Source organism: Periplaneta americana, chromosome 13, assembly GCF_040183065.1.
Source record: "Periplaneta americana isolate PAMFEO1 chromosome 13, P.americana_PAMFEO1_priV1, whole genome shotgun sequence".
In the NCBI taxonomy this organism is placed as follows: Eukaryota; Metazoa; Arthropoda; class Insecta; order Blattodea; family Blattidae; genus Periplaneta; species Periplaneta americana.
The window spans coordinates 58780405-58804404 of NC_091129.1; the positions used below are offsets into that span (position 1 = coordinate 58780405).

General features: G+C 33.2%; 1 protein-coding gene across 4 annotated transcripts in view; it reads right to left on the reverse strand.

Annotated features, from left to right (window-relative positions):
- Elys (AT hook containing transcription factor 1 homolog) overlaps positions 1 to 24000 on the reverse strand; it is a 225577-nt gene that overhangs the window by 185413 nt on the left and 16164 nt on the right. For all 4 annotated transcript variants that reach the window (XM_069843302.1, XM_069843303.1, XM_069843304.1 and 1 more), the window contains exon 4: positions 849 to 996. In XM_069843302.1, the coding sequence (XP_069699403.1) occupies positions 849 to 996 (148 nt within the window). The remainder of the gene's footprint in view (positions 1 to 848; positions 997 to 24000) is intronic.

A 24000-nucleotide genomic window follows, 5' to 3' on the forward strand; every position in this document is an offset into this window, starting at 1 on the left:
ACATACAATTTTCATTATTATACAAGGTACAATAATGGAGGAAAAAAATGTTGAATATTTCCAAAATTTTACTACTGTAAGCTGTACCTAACCCCTTAAGACGAACTGTGGTAGCAATGAACATTTATTACATGATAATCTTTGCCCGGATCTGGTGGAAAAGGTCATAATATGCAGGAAAATGTTAAAAGAGGGAACATTATATGTGAGATATTTTAACATTATCCCTTATGGAGTAGGTCAAGGGACAGGGAAAAATTAATGTTAAAAGTGAAAAAAATATTACAAACAGGCGCATTGTATTAAGGTTTTACTGTATTCAAATTCCAAAAACGGTTAGAAAAACGGAAAATTTGACATGAGGTGCGCTTAAATGATTTCATTTTTATCCATCTGATCATTTTCAAAGTGCAGTAAAAATGAAATATAAAATAAAAATGTGTGCAGTGTTCCAAATGTTTTAAAGCCTTGGTTTTTCTGAACAGACTTCTAAACCAACATATGCAAAGTGTGAGGCGGACATGAGAGATAGTGAGTGGTTTCTATAACTGCAAGGTGTGCAGACCTCACACCTAAAGAAACCACTCACTATCTCTCTCATGTAGTCCAGATTTGTGCAAGATAGATCGGTTCTGAAAAACCAAGGCTTAACGAAAACTTAATATTAATCCAACTTTCAAGTTACTTCAACTCTTTATTCCAAAATGATATCAACTGTACTTTAATTGCAGAAGGGGGGGGGGGTGAATATTTTTTAAGAGCGAGGGGGGGGGTGAATATTTTTTAAGAGAAGTACCAAACTTCTTTCTAGATTAGCAAAATACCTATCTAATAATATAAACATTTACCTTCATCACAAGTAGTGCGGCAAAGATCCATAAGCATCACTTGTCCACCTGCCAAACCAACAGCAAGCACACCTGTCATGGAACTCAGAAGCTGTGGGAGAGGATAGCATCCATCTGCTCCACAATCCACAACACTTAGTGACACCACCTATGACAACAAGAATTTAATACATAAGCAGAAAATAGAAAAAAAAAATGTATTAATATATAAGAACGGAAAAATCGGAATTGAATTAATGAAATTTCATGACGATATTTTAAAAAAAGGGGGGGGGGGGGAATGGGGGGAACGAGAAAAAGTCACAAATCGCGACAGTGAAACATGTTCACAGAATAAGTCTCATTCATATGTATTAAAATTTTAACTTTCTGACTTAATTAGCAGAAATACATGAAAGAAATCATTTGCGGAAATTGTGTATCCCTTGTTAACATGATTCAGTTTTTAAAAAACTGTGAAGTTAGGTAAGATTGCTTGATTCCTGGTCATGTTGAATATTACAGTTCTTTATGCTAACTATACAAAACCAGTGTTTTACGTATACAACTCTCGGTGCCTCATGGAAAAATACCAATAAAGAGAAATTTGCAAATCAGTGCTATATTTTTTGCTGATGATCTGGCGCTACTAGCATCTTTAGAAGTTTGCTTCATAGTCTCCACATAATTTCTGGTCAATATAACATGGAAATTTCACCTGATAAAACAAAATTATGGCATTTTCTGGCAAAGACCCAATTCAAAGTAAAATATATTTAGAAAACAAGATTCTGAAAAGGAAATGAATTCAGTTACTTGGGGTACAACCTACATTTTCAAGCTGAAAAGGATATCTCCCAGAAAATCAAAAAATACACTGAAACTATGAGCATAATCAATAGTGCTTTCAAGCCTGCAATTGTTCAGAAATATACCTGTTTACATTTTTATTATATTCTAGCAAAATTAGTTCTCTTTTATGAAGGGAGGCATGGACCTTAAGAGCTCATGATATTAGCAGCAGAATCACAGCATGTGAAATGAGATTTATGAAGACTGCAAGATACACTAAATTCGACCACAAGCGTAATGAGGATATCATAGAAGAACTCGAGGCTTAACCATTTGGAATACATTTGACGATATCAAGAAAACTGGAAAAACCACGTCAATAAAATAAGCAACAACAGAGTTCCAAAGGCAATTTTAAATTATCGACCAAGAGGAAAAAGATCCTTTGGCAGACCACAAAAGAGATGGCTAGAAAACAAGGACCATAATAGGCCACTTGGTCTAATACTTGTCAGAATGATGATGATGGTGATAATTATGATAAATTATAAATTATTATTGTTATTATTATTATTATTATTATTATTATTATTATTATTATTATTATTATTATTATTATTATTGAGTCATTTTAAGAGAAAATAAAATTTTTTTAAGCAAACCAAGCTCTTTAAAAAAGAGTTAGTCATTATCAAGTGCTCAGAAACCAAGCAAAGGAATACTGTTCTAAGGTTCACTGTTTCTTTAAACAAATTAAATCTGGGGAGAAATGCCACAAGTTCAACTTTAAACTTGCAAGACAGTGTCTCAGAGGACAACAACGAAAATGAAGCTGACAGGCAAACTGGAAAAGCAATGATGATTTGAATACTAGCAGTGAAGAGTAACCATTGACTGTTCACTTAGAATAAAAAAAGAATAAAAATATCAATATGGGCTGAACTGAACATGATGATGATGATGATGATATCTATTACCCTAGATCATATATAAAACAGATTGACCAAGCTTATATTAAATTTAGACGCAACTGGAAAATAACGGACGCTATGCGTCGCTAGTGTCGAGAAATGAGCTTGCAATAACCAACACTAGATGGCAGAGTCCTGGTAACTCCATAGAGTAATACTTTCTTCTGCGAATTCCTTTCTCACTGTGGTTATAACATGACTTCCCTTCCACTCACTAGATTGCAGCACACATAAATTAGTACGAATGCCTGTTTTATCCAAATTTTCAACACACATACATGATATTTTGGTACATGCTGATATAATCTGTTGTTTATGTCCAATAGATAATCTTTCGTCATTTGACGTACGGAATCTAATTGTTTTATTTTCCTACTTTGTCATTTATTTAGCCCTAGAATCCTCGTATGATCTTCAGTCATTTATCAATATAACAGTCAAATAAAATTACGAAGCCTCCCTCCGGGGGTTCTTCTTTTTACCGCGAGATATTACCACGCTGCAAAATGTGCTCTAAATGCACGTTTTACACACTTCAGCAGATTTACAATACCTTGTGTGGGTTCTCTGCTGATAGGTAGTGTTAATTGTTTGTAGTAAATAGTCTTTCCTTAATTCTTGTGTTAAATTTCATTATTTTTCTAGATACTTTCATATCCGTTCTCGTAAAAACCCTCGTATTGATTTCGATCTTTAATCTATATATTCCGCTCTATACAAACCATCGGTAGTCAGTCAAATAGAATAACTGTTTGTAACAACTCCAACGAGTAGGAAACCTCAATCCCTTCTGATCCCCTCTACTATTTTGAGAATTCATTTCTTACCATCCCCAAATTTCCTTTATATGAGTAGTTAAATTGTATAAAGAACTTGAAATGTGAATACGAATAATGTCTCAGTGAGTTGTTCGAAAGTGTCTGTGTAATAAATTATACATTCAGAATGCTCTTCTGGGATTATGAACTTCCAAGTGTTAGTAGGTTTATTGTCTCAAAGAGAATTGTTCGGAAGTCTCCGTGAAACAAACTATTCATTCAGAATGTTCAATAAGAACTTCAAGTGTTAGAATTGTCTCAAAGTGAGTTGTTCGAAAGTGTCTGTGTAATAAACCATATGTTCAGAATGCCCTGCTGTGATTATGAACTTCAAATATTAGTACTATCTCAAAGAGAGTTAGTTGTTCAGAAGTCTCTGTGTAACAAACCATTCGGAATTCTCAATAATAACTTCAGGTGTTAGCATTGTCTCCAAGGGAGGTGTTCGGTAGTTTCTGTGTAACAAACTAATACAAAATTCATTCAGAATGTCCATCTGTGATTATGTGAACTGCATAAGAAAAAAGAAATATTGTCGTGATATGAAGTTATTCAGATTTCCGACTAAGGATAAGGAGAGGCTACAAAAATGGATTTTGAATTCAGGTAAGTACAGAACTAATTGCAGTAATTAATTGTAATGAATGAATACACCCACATATGGCTCAGAACTTTCTTTTGAATTATTTAATTATTCCCTACGTCCAAAATAGTTATTACGTCAGTGGGCTACAAAGTTTGTTATATGATAAGAATAAGATAAAATACAGTATAACCCAAAGTACCGGTAATAAGAATGACTATGATTTCAATTACGTAATCTGGGCTATCGTCTGTAACAAAAAAATTCGTCTCATTCTGTAAAATTTGGAGTCCCAACAACAACAATTAAGGAAATTTCTATGACAGCTTTGAAGGGTTCTCTGCAGATGTTACGGCGACATTTGTACTTCAATTCAAATTACAGTTGATCAATCTATTTTAACTTTTATCTGTTTATTTTACTGCAAATTTTAATTATTGTAAAACATTATCTACTGTAAATTTCAGTTTATTGTAAACAAACTTCTTGTAAGACATTTTTAATGTCCCACCTTAAATGTTACTATTTAACATTCTTTGTCTTTGGCAACTTCACCAAGTTGAGGAAGGTTAGATATTATTATTAACCTAATTAATCCAGTCTAGTTACTATATAAACCATTGTTAACGACGACTTAAGCAAAATATTCATGCTACTCTATTATGCACTTGCTTAATTATCATAGCCTAGTTATTGTAAACAGTATAGTATTTCTTACTTTAAAATAAATGAAAATTGACCTTATTGCTCAATGACATATAAACACAACTTTAGTAATAACGGATGTTTAAATAAAATATTCATTCTTTTATTTTGGAAATCTTGTCATCCTAATCTATAAACTTATTATAATTTTCCACTACACCTCATTGGCTTCTAAGTCTGTAGTAAGAGGTAAAATGCTCGAGGGGAAAAAAAACTGCATCCATTGAAATTATTCGTAGAGTAAAAGAACTGCCTTTTTAGATTTTTTTCAGTGGTTTCTGGAACTGTAGGCCTATTGTTATGACTATGACCATCTGTGATAGATACTCATAGACTTACTCACTGGCTTTTAAGGAACCCGGAGGTTCATTGCTGCCATCACATAAGCCCACCATAGACAGAGTTAAAAATTCTGTATTAGAACTGTAGTGGACACCCTTTTGGAAAATAGTTACTTTTGCATTTGCATGTGGCCTAAGTAAATTCTTGCCTTGTTTTAAGAGTACACAGAAGTGAAATTTTTATTTCCTACACAAATAATAGGCCTTTGAAGTTTTGTACAGTTATTGTACTCCTTATAAATAGTGTGTATGCCAGAACTATGGTCAGCCTCATTTCGCCAAATACCATCTCACTATCATCAATCTCGACACTGAATAACCTCGCAGTTGATACAGCGTCGTTAAATAACCCACAAAAAATAATATTGTCAATTCTAATAATAGCCAAGAAATTAAGAAAAAGAAAAATCATTTGTGTATTACAGATTCAAATTTTGTGTGAGAATTAGCATTTTTTGGACAAAAAGAAATGTACCCATTACACAAATGAGTTTGAAATTTTAAATGAAATTTAAAAAAAATGGCCACCAAAACATGCAATTGATCGGGCATAAGTGCATGGACACTACTCCAGAGGTTCCTTAAATCATGAACAATTTTTAATGTCGAAAAGTAATCTTTTTACCAGAAATACACATATTCACCTAGTTGTACCTTTGAAGATACGACTCATTGAATTTCTTGTAAATAAATTTAGTATTATAAAACAAGAAAATAGGAAATATGTTAACCAATATTTTTAATACATTTTTGCAAGAATCGTCCCTTTTGCGAATTGTAATTGCTATTTTTGGGGGTGGAGGAGGAGGAGGTCCATGGATTTCCTGAAAAATACCTCCCAAAGAATAATTTTATATTTTAAAATAAAACAAAAAATATGAGGAGGATATAATTCTAAATGTATTAACATGCCATTTAGGACTCAAAATTCTGAGAGCATAACAAACTGTGAAGTTAGTTTTTGAATGATAGACTGTCTGGACAATCTTTATGCAAGGCAAGAAATTATACAACTGGTATAAGATTTCTGCTGCTTAGTTATTTTTAATGGTTGCTGTTATAGCCCTTTGGTTAAACTAGAGAAAACTAACGATGTCTGTATACCCAGAGATTATCACAGGAGACTCAAATGGAATAATAAATGGATTTTTTTAACCTTATTATCCAGTGGCCACATTTTGAGGCTCTATCACAACACCCTAACATACTTTTTAAAGTAAAGATATAAGACCATATAGATCATGGAAAATGACTAGAAAATGTATTGTATGTATGCGACATTTCTTTAACATTTAAAAGAAATCAAATCTAACTTGAACACTGATAAGGATAGACAGCACCTCTATGATTGAGCTATACCTAATATGTTTCTATCAAAACAGAGTGCTTTTAATAATTTGAGATCGACATGAAAGCCTTTATGTAGAATATGAACTTGTAGTTGTATCGATAAGTATTCCGAGTTTAGTATTAATTCATTCTGAATCTTGCGTACACTACTTTTGACACTTCAATATAAGTAATTGATTAACTAGCGGACTTACTCGTGTTAATTATGTAAGCCGCACAGACTTGCATATTAATACGAGTAAGTCCGCTAATTAATCAATTACTTAGTATTAATTGCTGAAACCCCCTGCTGGTAAGATGGAATTATTATTTTTGAAACATGATATTTTATTGTACCTTAATAAATCTAAATTCAGGATGGTAATGGCAGGTAATTTTAAAATAAATCTGTTGAATGTAAATTATTTCTCAGTTTATTAGATTCATCTGAATAATAATATTTTGAATACATTTGAAGGCATAAAAAGGATGTCTTAACTTCCTTAGATATAAATATTAATGATTTGTTATTACAAAAGTGAAGTCATCATTCTGGCTATCTCTGATCACTGTGCACTGTCATTAATTTTTTTTAACATTACATTTAATAGTATAGATAGTTCCTCTGTATATGTACTATCTGTACCTGAATGTATTGTTAAAAGTGATTGAATCATTTTTATTTAATGATATTATGTAGGATGATTATTTCGGGAAATTTTATGGTTTCAATTCTGAGGATATTTTAATATTATTTAATTGCTCTTATATAAATTTTGAATACAGTATGTTTTTCAGACAATTTTAAAAAGGATAATTTAGCACATTTGGCACATGCCAGAATTACTAAATAAGAGAGTTCTTGCACTAGCATACTGTTTATGAAGTAACCAGATCTGAAGAAATACATCTATTCTATATAGAGGCGTAGGAATGAATATAGGCCTAAAACTGTTTTAAGAAACTCCAATTTAATATTCCCGCTATAGAAACGCCACAAAAGATGTATAACGCAGCATTGAAGCTAAATTAATCTGAACTCTAAACACAAAATCTTAATGTATCCATGTATAAATTAAATGCATAAAAAGAACGAATATTAATAAACTAATTCCACTAGATGTAGTATCGAAATTGAAAGAAGTAACTAGGCTATGAATGGGGTCTTAACAAGTAGCTACAGTATAAATAAAATATACTCTTGATAATAGACACATTGACTTCAGTAATAACTAGGGCTATAAAGATTTTATGGTGGTTTGCCTATCAGGCAAACGTCTGAATAGTCAGCATTGTCTAACTACAGAAGTGTAATCAAAAAGTATTCCCCCCCTCCCACCCCATCACAGAGAATTGTTTTTGTTCCCCCCCCCCCCAAGTCCTGGTAATATTATCATTAAATTATCCCACATATTTGGAGATGCCTTTCTTTGTTTCTGACATTATTTCTGAGTTTTTCTTTTACACTTCAATAGAGAACTACATATTAATAATTCGTGGCGCCACAGCCCGTGAAGGGCCTAGACCGACCAGCCGACTGCTGGCCTCATGCCCACATGCCGAAGCAGAGGTGGACAATCATCCAACCAGAATGGAGGTATCGTGTGGTTAGCACAATGATCCCCCCATCCGTTACAGTAGCTGGCATTCGCAACCGGATTTCGCTACCTATCGTAGCTCCCCAAGTGCATCACGATGCTGGGTGGGCACCGGTCCCATACACTGGCCGAAATTCATGAGAAAATGTATTCCCACATGAGGATTCGAACCAGCGTGCATTCTGTAACGCAAGTCCTAGGCAGATGCCTTAGACCACGATAGAACTACATATTTCGGGGGACAATAAATGTGTCACTTAGTGGAACTCAGTCTTAATGTGTTGGGTATTTTTTCTTTCCTTTTTTTTTTTTCTTTCTTTCATATCTTTTGTTATTTTATTGCAGGTAACGTCATGCTATTGGATATGGATGTTCAACAACTTCGCAACAGATTCTTGTGTGATGTACATTTTGATGAGAGTTCCTTCATGAATGAAACTAAACATCGTCTGATTCACACAGCAGTGCCTTTACATCATAGAACTGTAGACTCCATTCCTTCTGCATCAACATCCACAGTATCCAGAGCAACTACCGAAATTGATGAAAGTCCAAGTCCACTGTCGTCTCCTCCATTGAAGGTTAAAACACCCCAAAAAAACCTACAGTACAACTTCAACTCATCCCATGGTAAGAGAAAGGGAACTACCAGTAACATATGATTACGATAAGTCCACATCCTCCCCTATCAATATAAATGAGATCATAGAAATGCCTGATAAACAAGTAAAGAGAAAGTTAGTCATGTCACCAAATAGTGATACACCTAGAAAGAAGAAATTAAAAATCTCCATAGCAAAGAAGTCACGACTTCTACGATCAAAAACATATGTATCAAAACTCAGGTGTACATTGAGAGATTACCAAAACACAAACCACTTGACACACATTTTCAACAGTTTCAGCTTCAGTTCAACATACTCCGAAACATTAGCTAGAATGCAATTCAAAACCAAAAGTCGCCAATGGACAACACTTGAAAGAAACTTTTCCTTGATGCTCTTCTACAAGTCTTCAGCAACCTACAAGTTTCTAAGGAAAATAGGCATTGTGTTGCCTGGAGTTTCTACAATTAGAAAGTGGATAGGTTCATCGAAATTCCAGCCAGGTTTTGATCACAATCTTTTCGAAAATCTACAAAAGAAGTTCACCACACAAACCTACCAAGAAAGGGCATGTATTATATCATTTGATGAAATGTCAATAATGAGACATTTGGAATATTCCAAACACTTGGATCTAGTAGAAGGTTTAGAGGATCAGGGCCATTTGGGAAGAAAACCTATAGCTGCAAATTATGTTCTAGTATTTATGATTCGAGGAATTTACTGCAACTGGAAGTTTCCTGTTTCGTATTTCTTATCACATTCAGGCGTGAAACATGAAAATTTGTGTATCCTTATACAAGAACTAATAGCATTATTGGAACAAGCAAATCTGGAACCAAAAATGATTGTCTGTGACCAAGGGTCTAGCAATAGAAGTACTAAGACTTAAATGTTACATCAGAGAAACCATTTTTTATGGTAAATGGGAAAAAAATTTATGCAAGTTATGATGTTCCCCATTTATTTAAAAGTTTCCGAAATAATTTGCTAAGTGGGAACTTTAATCTAAATGGCAAAATCATAACATTTCAGGACATAAGAAAAACATATCAGATTGGTCAAAAAAATGAAAAGAGTCGAATGTTACTGAAATTGACAGACAGTCATTTGCAACCAGATACTTTCCAGAAAATGAATGTAAAATTGGCAATACAAATTTTTAGTCATTCAGTTGCTTCAGCAATAAAAACATGTATTGAAACTAATGAACTGCAAAGTGATACAGCAGAAAACACAGCCTATTTCATAGAATTAATGAACAATTTGTTTGATACACTCAACAGTAGAATACAATTTTCACCCAATCCCTACAAATGTGCTCTTTCAAAAGAAAATCCTATAGTAAAAGAAACTTTAGAAGAGGCTAGCAACGTGCTCACAATGTTGCAGAAAATCGATTTAAAGACTGGAAAAATTAGCACTCCTCCATGCTTTACTGGGTTAATACACACAATTAATGCAATTTTACAGTTCTCTGAAGAGCAGGAAAATGAGTGTAAATATTTGTTGACAAATAGATTAAATCAAGATGCACTAGAAAACTTGTTTTCCATTTATCGTCAGAAGGGTGGTTATAAACGAAATCCAACAGCAAGACTATTGAGATGTCTTTTCAGAATAAATGTTATAAATACTTTGATGAAATCAGAAGCATCAAATTGTGAAGCTGATGAGGATAACAATTTAACAATAAGTAATAGTGCTGAATCTACTGGGAACGCCAAAATAAAAAAAAAATAACTGTCCAAAAACTGATAGTGCACCATGTGCTGAAAATACTGAACTATCGGCGCAATCTACAGCCGATTCCCTTAATTCAAGTAGGCCTACATGTGATGACTCTAATTTACCAAGAGGTCAAATGACAACTACATATGAAGAAACATATGTACCTGAAGAAACTATTACATCAGAAGCGTGTTCTGTTGCATATTTTGCTGGATACTTAGCAAATAAATGTACGAAACAATATGAATGTTCTACCTGTGAGGACTTATTAATTGAACAGACTAAACTGACTGAGAAGAGATATCTGTTAATATTAAATAAAACTTATGGTAACGTTTGTGATGTCAGCACTGGACTCCATGCACCTACTGCTGACTTTCTGCACATTGTTGACAAGTGTTTGAACGTTTTTGAAAAATTCTTTCCAGAAATTTATCATGAAAAGCAACTGAAATCAAAGTTCCTGAAAGAGTTCATGAATGATCTTGAGGTTTCATTATGGCTGCAAGGTGAAACATGCAGGGATCATAGAGTATTTATTCTAGAACAACTGGTTACAAGCAAATTATTTTATAAATGTAAGATGATGTTGAAAGGAAAGTCACTGAACAAACATTCCAAAGTTTCCAAAATAAGAATACTTAAAAACAACTGATTTAAGTTGTAAATATTATTGTAAACAGTAGTCGAAGTGGTAAAAAAGTAGTAAACCCAATTTGAACTTAATTTTTGAGCCAGACATGCAGATGCATATAGTTGTGTTAATATAATAATATGCAGTAGACTATCGATTATCCGCAGTCACTGGGGGGAGGGGGGTGGGTAGATAAACCATGCATAGTTCGCAACTGAGTTGACATGGATGTTTAAGAAGAAATTTGAATTATTTAGTCACTTAACTTACAAATATACTAGGAACTTAAATTGTTTTCATGAATGCTACACTACTTATACTCTTGGTTTCACAAGTAAAGAACCTTCGTTGCAGGGTTGGGTTCAGGAAGCCATAAATCTGACTGACACGCTCCCCCAATTAGTGAAACTGTGGACAAAGATACCGCCAGAAGACCGCCGAGAATGCTGTGTTGTGAAATTTCCATTTTTGAAAGACTCCAACCAGTTGCAAAAGAAAATACATTTAAAGAGTCAAGCCAAGAGCAAACGTGGCAACAGCTGAAAGGTTTAGCAAGTTTACTTCCCCTAACTGGCCTGTCAATCACTGTCATCTGTGTAGAAGTGGTGTGAGGCCAGGGTTCTTTACTTGTGGAGCCGAGAGTAAGGAGACCAACCCACTTTTATGTCACGATTCAGGTCGAGAAAATTTCGGGTGAAAGTATGGCCAAATCCATAAGACACGTGTCACGGTTTTTTTTTTTTCTACATGGGCCTGGGTTGAGAAAAACATTGAAAAATTATGAGTCAAATGACTGTAGTATAACTGTTTATTGCTGCAACAAGAAATCGTGTGGTGGCATGACTCTGATGGTAGCAAGTTGGACGTAGGTGTAGACAGCGCATAAAGTTCGGGTTCGAATCCCTTTTCGTCATTTTTTTACGTTTTATTTTAGTACACATTCGTAGCTTGCTAAGGTTATAATTATTTTGCAATGCGTGTGAAAATGAATGGTTTGAAGAATAAATTTCCATCTTATTGAGTTCAATTACATTGCATTGATACGAAGTATTTCTTCCAGATGATTCACATTACTACATATTTGTGATTAATTGTAAACATAGTGTATTGGCACTCTGTATCCGGTGCGCTATGTTTACAATTAATCAGTGATGTGTAGTAATGTGAATCATCTGAAGAAATACTTTGTGTCAATGCAATATAAAATGGAAATTTATTCTTCAAACCATTCATTTTCGTACACATTGCAAAATGATGTAACCTTAGGATGCTATGAGTAGCCTATGTGTATTGAAATAAAAACATTACAAAACAAATGACGAAAAGGGATACGAACCCGAACTTCATGCACTGTCTACACTCGAGTCCAACATACTACCACGTGAGCCACGCTGGCACATGATTTTTTGTTGTAGTAATGAATAGTTACACTACAGTTGTTTGACTCTTAACATTCCAATTTTTTTTCCCCTCTTGAACCCAGGCCTATATGGGGAAAAAGCCGTATCTCATATGGATTTGGCCATACTTTCACCCAAAATTTTCCCAACCTGAATCTTGAGATCTAAGTCGGTGGATTTCCTTGATAGTACAGTAAGTGTCAAAATGAACACTTTACTCACAAGTTTATCTTCATCCAATCATGCAACATTCTGATTGAACTGATTTCGGCCTCAGTGGTGCAACTTGTTTTTACATATCGTACAAGTTTTCGCTTTTCAGACATTGTTCGGCACTAACAAAAACCAATCGACAACATGTGCCTGTACTATGTAATCATTCACAACCAAATCTCAATTACAATACAAATCTACCTGTTCAAAATCATTATTCTGTAAGGTGCTGTACAGTCAAGATTAAAAATTTGTAGAGTATACAAAAAGGCTGTGGTTAATCCACAAAGCGGATAATTGAGAGTTTAATATTTAAAGCCTTGTTCACATACATTTCCCTCACTATGACCACCAATTTAAAAGAAACGCATTATAAATATACAATAAATTAAGAAAATATAGGGTCTTTCATTAGAAAAGCGATTGGATCCTCCAGCTATGCACAGCCTTTGCCTGTTATAATGCAGGCTCTTTCATGGGAACTGGAGTCCAGTCATGTTCCTAACGGAAGACACTGTATGTTTCATTTCAAATGCACTTGTAGTTAATGAAATGTTATAGTGTCTTGAAATTTAAAATAAGATGAAAGATCTTAAAATATTAATTGAAAATTGTCTTTTGCAGTTCAATGAAGTTATAGATTAGACTTTTTTCACTTAATTTTTTAAAGATTTCACAACATTTCGAGTTCCATGAGTTCTAACTTTGTCTTTAGGTGAAAAAAGGGGGATAAGAAGGGTAACTTACTCGTTGGGGTCATTACAAACAGTTTGACTTTAGCTTACTCGTTGGGGTCATTACAATTTCATTTGTGTATGGGACATTCCACAGTAACTTATGTTACATTCACACATGTTTGTGAACATACTAGGAATATTAAAACACAAAATTAACTTTTTCATACATTCTTTTGACTTATTTATTGCGGTTAGGAATATTCTTCATGGCAGTAATCATTTTGGGTATACAGGAATGTGTTATGACCTATAATAGATTGTCTATATTATCTTTAGATCCTTCTTTTATGGATAAGTTTTACTACTGCTTCCTTTAGTTTAGAGGGAAAGGTAACCTTTTGCATTTAGGATTAATCGACATGAGGGAAGTATAATTAAAACTTGCCTTAAAACCTAATCATTTTTGTACCTAGGAGAGTTAAACCATATTACATTTATACATGGAATTAAAGCTGCAACAAGCCATGTTAAATTTCAACATGGAATTAAAGATGCAACGTATAAGAAATTCATTAGGCTACTTCAGCTTTGATTTATTAGTTTAATGGTTAGTAACTTAATATTTCAGTAATTTGTATAACTAACTCAGATTTTCTGGATGTGTATTTCCTTTTATCAATGTTATAATCCATAATTTTTCATTTTCTCTTCTCTCAATATATTTTTGCTGAATCACTCCCTAAGACGAGATAACCTAGCTCTTCAAAGGGTGTGATAGAATCTGTAGTCTATATTTTGTGATTTGAATGTTACATTTGTGAAATACGTAAGAAAAAATTGTATAATATAACATATTTAGTAATAAATGTATTTTCTTCATTTTCTATATACATTTTTAACACATATCACTGATTGTTTCCAACTTTTTTATTGTGTTAATATTTAGGATTTACCTTGCTAGTAATAAATGTATATTATTGTTATTGTTATTATTATTATTTATTATTATTATAATTATTATTATTATTATTATCATTATCGGTCGTCAGCCGTCATGCTGAACGGTTGTGCTAGTGAGTAGCTGCCTGAATTGCTTAGTCAGTGCCTCGCTGCTTGTACTGCTATGGCGCCAAGTAAGGATATCTGTACGATTTGTAATTCGGCCTTCTTCGGGAGACAGAAGTTCCTTAAATGTGCGGGACCCTGTGGTCTTCGATTTCATCTCGATTGCCTTAACATTGGCGAAGCAGAATTCGACATTTTCATGCAGAGTGGAAGTTCTACTTATAAGTGCCGGAAATGTTTAAGTGTTTTGAAATTTTCGCAAGGAGACAACACACAAGTGTGATCCACTCAACCTGGGGAGAAGAAGGTGATCTCACCTACCCGAGAATTGGTTCTTCCGAACTTTCTATCGTCATATGATGGGCTTGCTGTACAAATTGAAACAGTAAGACTTAATAGTGTCTCGGTATTGGACATGGTGAGTGATATATTGGTTTATGTAAAGAATCTGGAGAAAGACATGAACGAGCTGAAAAGCGAAAATTTTGTTCTCAAAGAGCAATTATCTGAGTTATTATCTAAGGGTGGCTGCCCTTTAATCCCTAATCAAATTAAATCTACTAATTCTCTTCGATCTAATGACCCCATTAAGAAGTCATACAGTAAGGTTGTGTCAGAGAACAAAACTGCTGACAATCCACATACTTGTAATTCTGATGCGTCAGCAACAAGGACGTCTGTGTCCACAACTCCTCCTGTTACAGTTAGACATAATCTTGAACTTAATCAGGCCACTGCTTCAACATCTGCCAACGACTCTGAAGGTTTTCAATTGGTATCTCGTAAGAAATATAAAAAAAGAGAACCCAAAGTTGGAACATTGGTTAAGAGCAACATTGAAATGGCCCCTGAGAGAATAAAAACTAAATCTCTATTTGTTTCGAGATTTAGTTCAAAAGTCAGCACAAGCAATATAGAGGACTCTCTGAAGAATCAACTTCAGCTAAGATCTCTCGCTGTAACTAAACTAAAAACTAAATATCAATCATATTCTTCCTTTCACATCACTGTTGATGTGAGGGATTTCGATTCCATTAACAATCCTGAAGTTTGGCCTGCAGGTTGCCTAATTGCACCTTTTTATGGTAAACTAAAGCCTGAGCAGCATTTTGCGCATTCTGCCAATTTGAACTCCGTTGATTCTCAGGGAAATGAGTCTTAGTCTTAGTCTCGCTCGCTCTCACTTTCAATGTTCAGTTCTATTAATCATCTTGAGATTTTCTACCAAAATGTTCGTGGACTTAATACTAAAGTTGATGAAATTTTTCAAAATATAGTGAGTAATAATGATCTCATTATCTGTCTCACTGAAACATGGTTGTCTGAGTCAGTTATTAATTCGAATTTATTTCCTAATAATTATACTGTGTTTCGTGCAGACAGGCTGTTTGAAGACACTAACAAAAAAAGAGGTGGTGGTGTCCTAACAGCGATTAGCAACCAGTTACCTTTTACGAGAAGGCGTTTTGACTTAGAAATTATTAGTGAATGCGTACGGGTTGAAATTAGAATGGCTGATGGTTTTAATCTGTTAATTGGTAACCATTATTTCTCTCCTGATACAGATCACAGTCACTTAAAATCTTATCTTAATTTTCTTGAAAAAAATCTTGACACTCAAAATTTTAGAATAGTAATCCTTGGTGATTTCAATACTCCGGGTATGAACTGGTCAACTGGTTTTAATCTTAATGATACTCATTATTACTCTAAAATTAAGGCTAAGGATTTATATTCCTCGTCCTGCCTTCTTGGATTAATTCAAATTAACTCTACAGTTACGAGTAAAAATCTTCTTGATTTGGTTTTTACTAATGTCAATAACAGTACAGTTAAACTTGCCAATCACTCTCTAGTTTTAGAGGATATTTATCATCCATCTATCTCTATTTATATTGAAGTAAATTTATCGTTACCAGAACACTGTCATATTAGTGCATACTTAAATTATTCTCAAGGTGATTATCTGAATCTTTATTCTATTCTATACAATTATGATTGGACTAGCATATATCAGACTACTGATGTAAACACTGCTGCAAATTCCTTGTCTCAAATTAAATTATAAGCAATGCTATATCCCTTTGTGTCCCTGTCACCTTTGTTAAAAAATCGCACTATCCTAAATGGTTTTCAAACGAATTACGTCAGCTTATTAAGAAAAAAAATAAAGCTCATAAAAATTACAAAAAATATAAAACTGATCATTATCAAATTTTTTCTAATTTTAGAAAACAGGTCAAAGCCATGATTAAATCCGATAAATTCAAATGGTTACAATCAATTGATGATAACCTAAAGCATGAACCAAACAAATTTTGGAAATATGTAGAAACGTTTCGAAAAACTAATAGCTATCCCACAGAATTAATACTAAATGGCGTTCACATCACAGATGAAAAAGAAATTGCAAATGCATTTGCTAGTCAATTTAAGTCTGTTCAACAAAATTGTAACTTTAATTTCATTACTTATGATTCTAATATTACTGACTGTTTGCCCCTGCCTAAAATTACATCCGATGATGTAACTAAAGCCATTAAAAAGCTAAACCTAATAAATCAAAGGTACAGATAGCATTCCTAATTTTATAATCAAGGGTTGCTCTAATATTTTCATACCCATTTTAACTTTTTTATTCAATCTTAGTTTAAAAACAGGAATTTACCCATCACTTTGGAAGGAAGCATCCATTATTCCAGTTTTTAAAAATGGTAATAAAAAACAGTGTTACTAATTATAGACCCATTTCTATCCTAAACAATTTTTCTAAAATTTTTGAAAAAATTATTCATAAACACATTTCATTTTATGTCAAAAATAAGATCAATTCGGCCCAACATGGATTTACTAGAGGGAAATCTACTACTACTAATTTAGTTTCCTATCTCAATCTCATTATGCCTGTTGTCGAAACTCAAGGTCAAATTGACTCAGTTTATTTTGATTTTAGCAAAGCATTTGATGTTGTTCCTCACAAAATTTTATTAAATAAATTAAGTAATTTTGGTCTCTCCACTAACTACGTTAATTGGTTTGAAAATTATTTAACAGATAGTCTTGTGTTCGACTAGGTAATTCTCTCTCGGTTCCATTTAATAGTTTATGTGGAGTTCCTCAAGGGTCTACATTGGGACCTCTCCTATTTTTATTATTTATAAATGATATAAGTAAGAGAATAAGTTCTAGCTGTCTTTTATTTGCGGATGATCTCAAAATCTTTCGTAAAATTAATAGTTCGGCTGATTGTCAAATTCTTCAAAATGACATTAATTCAATTTTACAACGGTCTGTTGAAAATGGAATGAAAATTAATCAATCCAAAACTTTTGTTATTTCCTTCTCACGGAAAACTACTTCCCAAAAATTTAATTATTCTCTTAGTAATGTCGTAATTACTAAGAAAGATTGTATTAGAGATCTTGGTGTCTTACTCGATTCTAAATTATATTTTCATGATCATGTGCAATATATTTATACCCATTCATTAAGAATGCTTGGTCTAATTAGGTCTATAACTTATTCTTTTTCTACACCTATGTGTTTATTAATTTTATACTATACATTGGTTAGATCCAAGCTTGAATATGCATCTGTTGTATGGAACTCCATTACTGCCAATGACTCGGCTAAATTGGAGAATATTCAAAGAAAATTTATTTCCCTGTGTTCTTATAGATTTTTACCAAATTCCGATTATAACTATGAGACTAATTGCGAATATTTCAATTGCGGTAGTTTGTTTACCAGACGTCAGGATCTTGATTATTTATTTTTTTGTAAAGTCATTAAGGGTGATATTGATTGTGAATCCTTCATAAGCAATATCAGTCTTCGTATTCCTGCTAAGGGTTTAAGATTTCATAAAATGTTTTATAATAGGAATTCTAAATCTCTGTCTCCGGTCTGCAGATGCATGCTAATTTGCATGGATTCAACTTGGATCCATTTAATGTGTAGCATATCTTTGACTTTTAACTCACTGACCTAATTTTAATAATTATTTGTCCATTTTTTTTTTCTTGCATTTGGTCAATTGATTAATGTAGACTATTTCCATTATTATTGTACTAATTTTATAATTTTATTTGATCTATGATTGATGTAGACTATTATATTGTTTGTATTTCATCTCATTGCCATTTTCTATCATTCATTCTCATCATCATTTGCTGTTTTGTTCTGTTTTGTATCGTGCTAAACTTTAATGGGCCTTGTGCTGTTGTTTTGCACGTTAATATTCTAAATAAATAAAAATAAATAAAAAAATAAATTATTATTATTATCATTATTATCATTATTATTATTATTATTATTATTATTATTATTATTATTATTGTAATTTCTTAGCACTTAATGTTCTAATCATATGTAACATATTGTACACAGCAATGTGATGTAGCTTAGTCTGTGGTCTATATATTTTATGTTTTGAATGTTATATTTGTAAAATACTTTAAGACAAACCATTGTACACTTTCACATTTTTTAACAATAAATGTATTATATTATTATTGTTTTTATTAATAAAAGTATTGCAATTTCTTAGCCCTTCCTGTTCCAGTCATTTGTAACAATGGTGTAGCTTGTAGGCATACAATTACTTTCCTGAGAAGTAAATCCAATCTCTCCCATCTACCTATTCCGTTTCTCTTACCATTAAATATCACTCTTCTCTATAAGAAATCAAAATTCAGGTCGTCCATGCTCTTACTTTGGGGGGGGGGGGGATAATAGATACCCATGTTCACCCAATAATGGAATATGAAGTGTTAGGGTGGGATCCTTACAAACCCAAATTGATTCAATAGAAAAGATCTTAACACAGGGCAGCAAAATATGTCAAAATGGTGAAGATATGGTAAGACTTAGTGTGGGAATTGCTCGACTGAAGGTGACGAAAAACCCAGACTTGGTGCATTGTTCAAGTCACATATGAGACACAAAGCCTGGACCGACATCAATACTAGACTAGTGAAACCTCATACTTAGGGCTGATCATAATATGAAGTTTGAATTCAGAAGATCAAGAAGATACGTGGCAAAATTTCCATTTGTAAACAGCACGGTAGTAGATTGAAACAGCTTGTTTTGCTGTTAGATCTATGCAAAAGATAGTAAATATAAATACCTTAAAAACAATATACTTTGCATACTTCCACTCGGTAATGAGTTTTGGAATAATATTCTGGGGAAATTCCACAGATAGTAACAATATATTTCTATTACAAAAAAGAGTAATTAGAATAATAGTAGGTGCGAAATCTAGGGAGTCGTGTAGGACTATTTTAAAAAAACTACAAATAATGCCCATGGCTTGTCAGTATATCTTTTCATTAATAGTCTTCCTCGTATGTAATCGTGAAAACTTTGTAACTAATTCAACAGTTCATAGCATAAATACACGTCAAAAAAATGACTTTCATACTCCATCGGCAAGTCTATCATGCTATCAAAAAGGAGTGCGTTATATGGCAGTAAAAATTTTTAATAGCCTCCCTATCGATATAAAAAATGAAACTCAAAACATAAAATTATTTAGGGCCAAATTAAAGAAGTACCCAATTTCTCACGCCTTCTATTCTGTAGGTGAATTCATGACATTCAATAACACTTCATGAAATTGATACTAAAACTATGTGTTGTACTAGTAGACTATATTGTAAATCTCGTCTGTATATATTTCATCTAGACTGTGACTATAAATTAAGATTTTATAATAGTACCGGTATTAAGTTTTTTGACTTGTTCCATATTCTAGCTGTAAGCATGTATGAATACCATGGAATGTTAATAAATACAATACAATACGAACCGATCGGAACGGAACAAACCGGAAATATTCTGTGAGAGACTTATGCTTGTTTTTTAAACGGCAAACGCTCACTTGTCCGAAAGGATGCAACTTCAATATTTCGCATGAATCAACACTCCGGAAAAATTATTTGAACACCAGCTACACTGACACATTGGAAACGATAAGAGCTGGACTTGATAGTTCCTACATATGGGTTGCCATTGACGAGACGATCAATGACGACAGAAAATATGGAAAAATATTTAATTATATTAATTTCGCCTCCAAACAATAATTAAATAAGGGTGAATCACATGTGCACTTGTAATCTGTTATTAGTGTGCAGAAATACATCTAATAAAGCTTAGATTTTAAATTACATGTTTTTATTTATTACATATTTCTAGACTGGGATGGCAGAACATGATATGTCACTGTTTGGCCATTTTCTATTTTTCAGCTCATTTGGTAGGTTTCATGAAGATCTATATAGCCTCCTGGCAAAGCATGATATGTCTAGGGTGAATAATTACAGTAATATTAAGTCCAGTCACTTCATGATCTGTGAAATCTTTCAATTTTGTGAGGTGGCAGAATTTCATAAGTGTACATATCAAGTTTGGTCTTAGAATTTTCTAAAGTGGCAAACATTGATATGTTGACATAACATGTTTTGCCATCTGTTATTCTGGAAACTTCCAGTTAAAACGTGTGTATTGGTACTCTCATCAGTGCAAGATAATGATTAACAACGTTTGAAATTTTAATTTGTTATACAGTTCAAATGATGACACTAGTTTATGGCGAGAATCAATAGTCTTATGTGGGTAAAATGTTTGATGTGATATGCATGGTTTGAAATTTCAAAGAAGAGGCTCTTTAATGATACACAAAGCCCTGAACAAGTGTGAAGTAATATAACTAGAGCAGGAATATTATAGTTGTGTGCTTCCTTCCCATCCTTGTGTAGTAGAATTTTAATAATGGATATGAATTAGACGACATAGAGGTCACAACAGATATAAAAAAACAAACTATTACGGACTTAAGAGGAAAAATTATGGAAACACAGTCAATGCGGTCAACTGCGATGGAGATTACTATAAGTAAGCAAGAATATAATTTTATGGATTTGGAAGAAAATACGAAGGAAATCACAGTTCGCAATTAATTACTAATGCATTTGCAGGTAAAGAATTTTACCTATTTGAAGTGTCTTTCATAAATGATGAAAGTGACGAATGTGATTCAATTGCTGATAGTGACTGAAGCCCTGGAAATTCTATATCTAAAAATGGAAGAGAATTTTAATTTACTATCAACATAATGATACACGTGAAAGCTATAATGAGCAAGACATTTCCGATGTAAATCCTCAACCATTGCAGATAATGGATAGTGAGAAATCAGAGACAGATAATAACAACAATAAATTCAACAGGGATTGAATACACTAAGAAACAGAGTATAATATTGACAAGGGAAGATTAAATCAATTTTAGAGGAAATGAAGAAATTCAAAAACAGGTGATAATAACAAGAGAAGATTCAATCAATTCTACAGTAAATGAAGAAACTCAAGGGCAGGATAATGACAAAAGAAGATCCAATAAATTCTATAAGAAAGTAAGAGAATAAAACAAATAAAACATTCAAAGACAGAAGAAGAGAAAATTAAGAAGGAATGTGGGACGGAGTATATTACGAGAAAAGGTGAAATAGTTCCTGCTAAAACTTTTAGACCCCTGGGCGGCCTGGTTGGCTCAGTTGGTATAGTGCTGGCCTTCTAGGCCCGAGGTTGCGGGTTTGATCCCGGGCCAGGTCGATGGCATTTAAGTGTGTTTAAATGCGACAGGATCATGTCAGTAGATTTACTGGCATGTAAAAGAACTGCTGCGGGACAAAATTCCAGCACACCGGCAACGCTGATATAACCTCGGTAGTTGCAAGTGTCGTTAAATAAAACATAACATTCTCAAGAAAAACAAACTCATCTTCAGAATTATAAAGAAATCTAAAAAATACTTTCGAAACGTAATATTATCCAAAACAAAAGTTAAAGGAAAAATAGAGGACAAAATATTATGCAGCATACATGAAAAATTATTGTAAATTATTCATTGACAAATTCCAGGGGACGAAACAATTCAATTGTTAAAAAAAAAAATGTTTTCACATATTCATGGCCTATAATCTAGAGATCAGATTAATAATCTTATACACAAGAAGAAGGTTTCTCCATGTGGATTTATTATGTCTGACAGTAGAGGAAAGTATGATCCGAAAACTAAAAACAGAGAAACTACAGTATTACCTTCATAAAATAATTTACTAACATATATCCAAAACACGACAGCCATTATACACGAAAACGTAGTCAGAAACTATAAAGGGACTTACTGAGCCTCTCTGACCCCTACTCGTATTGGTGAGGATTGCTATGATCCCTACAGATAATTGAAAACTTCACATACTGCAGCTGTACTTGTTGGTAAAATATCAGAGGACAGTGACCAGCGAAAACAAACCAGAAATAGTTAAAAACGGTAGGTGATTGTAATTCAACTCCTGCCTTATTCTCTAAACAAAACCATTTTTCTTTAAATTAATAATTAATATAGTTCTGAGTTAATTTCTTGTGCACTCAAAACAAAACATTTTATTTAATATTACGATTACAGTTGTTTCAATTAATAATAATAATAATAATAATAATAATAATAATAATAATCTACAAACATCGTGCCTTTCCGCAGAGTTGATGAAGAAAATAGGCCTATACTACATATTTTATGTAAAATTTCAAGTTTTGCCACCTTCTCATTTGTCTCTTTTATTTACATTAAAATAATTGGGCAAAAGATGATATGTTGGAAAATTTCAAATTTCAAAGTGCCTATTGAAAAAAAAATATCAAATCCAAATTTAAATTCAACATCTCAAGGAAATTAACCATTAAAATACTACTGTCTTAGTTTCCAATATTAATTCCAAATATTTTAAAATTAAACTCAAAAGTTTAAAATTGCTCTCCTGTAAAATTATGAAAAGTGCATATATCGTGTTTTGCCATCCCAGTCTAGATTTATCTATATATTTTGTCATTTTTAGCTACATATTTATGTACATATTTCTCATTTTAATATTACATAAAATCCGGGCTCTAGTTATGCCTCCATAATTTTTTTCTTTTTTTCCTCCTCATCAGCTAAAGACTCAGTAAAATAAAATAATCTTCGGAACTACTATCCCACTCCATGTTTAAACCAGACTGCCTGTCGACTGTACCGGAATATTCCGAGCAGTGAGCGTAAGAGCTTCCGCGGAAGACGGACTGCTGTAGATTTCCGTTCCGGTCAGTTCATGCCAGTGAGCGTCAACCTTAAGGCGCTTGCCTGTCGATCCAGAGTTGCGCTGGTGTGCGGGTTCGATTCCCGCTTGGGCTGATTATCTGGTTGGGGTTTTCCGAGGTTTTCCCCAATTGTAAGGCAAATGTCATGTAATCTATGGCGAATCCTCGACCTCATCTCGCCAAATATCATTTCGCTATCACCAATCCCATCGACGCTAAATAACCTAGTAGTTGATACAACATCGTTAAATAATCAATTTTAAAAAAGACTTCAAATAAGCAGAGGAAGTTACGAAAGCTTGTGGTGGCGAAGAATTTAAAGCGTCTGTGTTGTTAAAAAAAGAGAAGTACTACAAATGGCAGAAAAAGTGGATAGCCTATATTGATGTATTTGTTACGTGACATTATACAGGAGATATCGCCACATATAGTTGTAAACAACCGTGGATATTTTAAATCTGAAAGTGTACTTCAGTGTAATCAAGTGTTGCTTTGTATAATAAGAACTGTAGGCACAGTGTATACGGTAAATCTCTATATGCATTTGAAAAGATTAGTAATC